Source organism: Rhea americana, unplaced genomic scaffold (genome assembly GCF_003343005.1).
Source record: "Rhea americana isolate MKP2758 unplaced genomic scaffold, rheAme1 scaffold_376, whole genome shotgun sequence".
NCBI lineage: Eukaryota > Metazoa > Chordata > Aves > Rheiformes > Rheidae > Rhea > Rhea americana.
The window spans coordinates 139304-144509 of record NW_028186508.1 but is presented as its reverse complement, the minus strand read 5'-3'; the positions used below and the strand labels follow the sequence as shown (position 1 = coordinate 144509).

The window sequence follows — 5206 nt, the reverse complement described above, 5'->3', positions numbered from 1 at the left end:
CAACTTGCCCAGGATGTAAAGCAGATTTTATAGTTCCATGAGGAGCAGCCTGCTTTGTGTCAGGGCTGCCACCTTATGTAATACGTCCACACAGCATAAATCAAAGCTCTGAGCTGCTGTTGGCTTGCCAGGTGAAATTAAGCCAGTACTGCTCATAAAGAAAGAAAACCTCTGAACTCTCTGACACCAGTGACTGCTGTTTTAAAGGATAGGGAAAATTTACAGGCATACTTCTGCGCTAGCTCACACAGTGCACTTGTAATAGTAGGTCAGAAGTCCATTCTCAGAGGTGAATTCCTCTACATCAGCTAAGTCTGCAGGACCTGAGCAGGTCCTTGCTTTTGAAGAAATCTTGCTTTTCTTCAAGAAACACATTACCCGGTTCCCTCCCTCACGCTCTCATGCAGGGATTTGGGGATCATGCAGCCAGATCTGCTGCCAGGGAACGGCTACCCACCTCTGRCAGTGATGTGACACAGTAAGACCCACATGGACAACTCTACTCACATTGCCGCACCTCTCTTACCTGTCTCTGTCTCACCAAAGCTGTACAGGAACAACAGAGCCTTGAGCCCAGCCAACTCGCCAGTCTCCTGTGCCAGGCAATGGGCTCTGCTGTGACCATGCCTGAGCCAGCGGTTTTATACTTCATCCTGAACATGCCAGGAGGGAGCACRGGGCCCTTTTGTTTGTGACTCTAGCCCTGACACAGGTGGGGAAGAGTTTATTTACCAGATTATTTCCTACTGCAGTGCTAATTGGGTGGGGATTGCACAAGCTCTGCAGACCCTCAGGGGTGCCCAGAGCAGTCAGGTAATCGCAGATGCCCCGCAGGAGGGGTGTCCCATAGCTGCCTCAGTGAATCCTCCTCAGTCACCACACCTCAACTTTACACACCAGTAACTTCTGATTCAGTGCCTAGTCCTGGCATTCAAAGGGGTTTTCGAGGCTGTGCAGATGAGCCAGCATGGAGCAAGAGGAGACTTGCCAATCAGACGTGAGTCATCCTTGCCCCAAGACTGGAAGGGCTTGGTGGTTAAGATCTGTTTTAGCTTTTTGTGAATCATAATAATGGAGATGAATTTCGAAGCTCAGAGGTGGACATCAGCAGACATTCCTGCCGTAAACGTTTTAGCTTATATTGTTCTCATTTTGGATTTTAGAAAAGAGTAACAGATTTATTTTGTCCATTGAATCACTATTTCTCCTCTAGAAACCAGCAGAGACCCTGAGAAGACTGCATATTGGGGTCCAAGGAGCCGCGATCAGCCAGTTTCCCAGCTACTATGGACCTTTGGCAGAGCTTTGGGGACCAGCAGGGATCTCTAATACATCAGAGCAGAGCAGCCTGTCAATGACTCTGTCCTCGCTGCTGAGTAGCTGTCTCAATTCAGGCAGGACAGATTACAAGAATGTGCTATTTATTATCTCCCTATTACAAGGTGCCCTGGGAATCTTTTTTAATTAACTAACATTTGCTAAGACATTATGATGATAGAGGCGAGATGAAGTAAAATCATTAAGCTTTACTTATAATTTATTATCCACAGAGCTCTGCAGATGAAGAACAATTAATAAAGGACCATTGTTTGTAGACAGCAATTAAAAATGAATGGAAATGTGGTACTTTAACTTGAAACACTTACGGCTTTGTACATGTTGAAAGTGGTGTTTCTCTCCATCTTTATTCAGTAAAGCATTCAAATATAGTTTTAGAGCACTTCTTCAAAACATGCTTAAACCCTGATTCAGCACAAACCTGAAGCATGATCTCAACTTCAGATACATACTTGACTCYTCAGTGCATATAAACCTGAAAAGCCTGCCCACATATTCACTGAAAACAAAGGTCTGCTTCTTCCACTGTCTCCATGGGCTTTGGCTCCCGTCTCACAGCTTTTGAGCTTTTGCGTGCAATGCATGGACACTGTAAAACTTTTCCTGTGAAAATTCCTTCCTCCTTCCCAGGAAAAGGTCCTTGCAATCCAAGTATGCCTACAAACAGCCTACTAAATCAACTGAGCTGAAAAAAAAGACAAAGAAGCCTTAGAGAGAAATAGAAGGCAAAGTGCAGAAGTTCTGGTTTCACAGCTCATGTGAGTTATTAACCATTTTAGAAATATAAATCTTCCTGATCAGCTGGCTAATATCCCATTATGCATGCCCCTTTGGACAATAATTGCTGAGCTAGTGATTCATTGACTCAGGGACACTTTGCTGTACCTGTGAGGTTTGTGCCGTGACCCAGCTGACACATTCATCTGGAGAGCAGAACAGTGCCAGGGCTGGGCTTTTAGAACTATTTGCTCATTTTTGTACAACTGTTCCAGGAAATCCAAGGAAGTGGAATGATCCCTAAAATTAACTCACTTCGCACATCTGAACACAAACCCCCATCTCATCCAAGCTGGACACTAAATTACAGGTGAAAATGTGGGTGCCTCCAAGGATGCCTTACCCACGGGAGAGTTTCCACTGGGCTCAGCAGGACTGTTCACTAAGGTACAGCTACTCCCACCTTAAATGTCAGCAGGTCACGAACTCAGTAATATTCTCATCATTCGGATGACAAGACCTAACCCGCAGGCCAATACGATCATGTTATTGCTGTTCTCTTCCCTGTCCTTTTCCCATCATTTATACTTGGCTTGGAAGCTCTCTGCAGCCAGGTCCACTGTTCTGGTTTGCATTTGTAGAGCGCCAGGCACAACAGGGCCCCACCTTCCCCTGGTTCTATAGTAATGATGGTTCAAGTCTGCTCCAGGGGTGTTTATAACAGGGGCCCTTCTCAGGACTACACTCAAATTTCTGGCACCTCTGAGCATACGCACTAACTTTGGCAACATTGTGTGTGGAGTTAAGCTTGTGCTTAGGCGCGTAACTGAGGAAGGGCAAAGGAGGAGAAGCAGTAAAGAAGGCAGGAGGAATAACCATGCGAGTTAAACTGCTATAGCAGAGGTATCACTAACAAAAAATATTTTTTGATATTGACAAATTGTGATGGCAGGTCAACTGCTATTAGAGATGTTGAAAAACCTTTCACAAAAAAACCCTTCAACAGTGGGTCACTTGGTCGATGTATTCTTGTTGTCAGGCAGGCAGGTAGGGCTGGAGGAGACCATCTGAATGAGCAAAACAGGTCTCTTGCAGTCACCAGCTGTTTAGCATTTCACCACTGTCTTAAAATCTGTTTTAACCTCTGTGACACCTAGTGGGAGGCTATTCGAGGTCCTCCATGCCCTGAAGACCTTGAAGTGTCTAATTTCACTCCAAATGTATTCATATTTGCCTATATTTATTTGCTCTCATGACACATTTGTGAAGCAGCCTGGTATCCCATCAGAAATCAAGGACCGGTCTGTAGAAATACTCTTCCTTTTTGCTAAAGAAAAGCCCCAGAACGCTCACACAAGTATTTTGAGGACATTAAAAAAAAAGCCAGGAACAGCAGCAGCATTTTTAACCAGCTCTGCTATCATCACTGCTATACAAACAGCTTTTAATCATCAGACTTTCATTTCCACTGTGATTGTCATGGGGTTCCCACCTCGGATGAAACCAGAAAAATACAAAAACAAAAAAACCCCACAAACTAAAAAAGTGTTGAAAGATTTAAGAACTTTTTAATCTGAAGTCATGAATCTCTTTCTTTCTCTTTTCTTTTGATATTAKAACAGTTGCTGAGATGATGAGAGCACATTAGGATTTTGGTTGCTCTATCTGTGTTGCCCCCAGTCAGCTGGTGARCAAGCTTGGTCCAGGAGAGTGCTCATTGCGCCCGTTCTCAGTTAGGGGTGTTGCGSTGTTGCATCTGCACCTGCTGGCTCTGAGCTCCTGAAGCGGGACGGGAGATCTTGTGGAGCCCGGAAAAGGGGAGTCCTGCCCCCTCCGCACTGCCAAGGTTCACCAGCCCCTCCAAAAGGCATACGAGCTGTGGCATGACTCCTGCTTCTGCTGACAGTTTCTGCAGCATCTGAAGGACCTGAACCAGCACTTGCATTCCTCGGGACCCCAGTTTTGTACCTGGTGCCTCTGAGGTCCAGACTTGCTGCTGTGGCTGCCTTTGAGGAGCCTTCCCCACCACCGGGGCATTCTGAAACTGCCTTGCAGTGGTGTCAGGTTGCTGGCTAGRCAAGTGTCCTCCACCCCTCCCACTAAGGGAAAATAGGATGTCCTGCAAAAGCTGCTTGATGATCTGCTCCAAGAGCCTTCTTATGGCTATGAGCATGACTACACTAGACCCTTCTTCAGGTCTCATAGCTGATGCAGGGTCAGCGCATCCTGGTTTCTTCCGAACATTGCTGACATTGCCCTGGGAGCTGGGTTGCAGAGGATGAGCCTTTAGAAATGGCTCCCTAATTTCTGCATTCAAAACACTTTGGCTGTGGSCTCCAGGTGGGCAGTTTCTGAAAGGAGCAAAGAGTTGGTCTCTAGGCTGCTTCAGGGTGGCTCTCTGCCTCAAAACCTGGTTTTCAGCCTCCCCTAGCTGCAAAGGGTTATCTCCACCCAAAAGGCTTGCTAGGCAGCTCTCAGTGTCTTTGGGTTTCCTCATTATTTCCCGCACAGTCACTGGGCTCCTAGCAAGCTCCAGCATTAATGAACCTGGCATGCTAAGAAAGCGGCTAATTTCTGGGATTTTCTGGATGGTTATCTGCTTCAGAGGGCTGTCTGTGAATAATTCCTTAATGAGGTCAGGGCTGGAAAGCATGCTCTTAATGGGGGGGTTTTCTAGGAGCTGCAACGTCATGTCAGTGGTGGATAACAGCTGACTCTGAAGCTCAGACAAGTGTACTGTGTTCAAGTCAGCGCTGCTTATAAGTCCCTGAAGGTCTTGTGCATTGAAGGTTGAGCCACCCTTGGTCTCTGGTCCAGAGATGCCAGTTCTCTCTGCTGGAATCTTGAAAGCCCCCTGGAAAGAGCTTGTTTGCTGGCCAAGATGGTCCTGGGATCCCCTTCGTGAATGGACCACCAGGTAGATGGTGGCTTCATCACGGATACCGTACTCACCAAGGGTCTTGTGATCCTTCAAAATTCTGCCAGCAAAGACCAGCACAAGCTGGCTGATGGGAGATGAGAAACGCACAGACACCTCCCCTTTGAATTCCCTGATGCATCTGTTAATAGGCACTGCAAACTCCTCCTTCTGCCGGGGGGTCTTCACTGTTACCCTGACAGTTGGAGGGGCAGCAGCTTCAGGGACATCCAT

At 46.7% G+C, this 5206-nt stretch overlaps 1 protein-coding gene across 1 annotated transcript; it reads right to left on the bottom strand.

Annotated features, from left to right (window-relative positions):
* Positions 1 to 3784: 3784 nt before the first annotated feature.
* On the bottom strand, positions 3785 to 5206 carry LOC146591325 (ubiquilin-2-like). The gene has a single exon (XM_085313057.1). The coding sequence runs from the start codon at positions 5204 to 5206 to the stop codon at positions 3785 to 3787; it is 1422 nt and encodes a 473-aa protein (XP_085169183.1).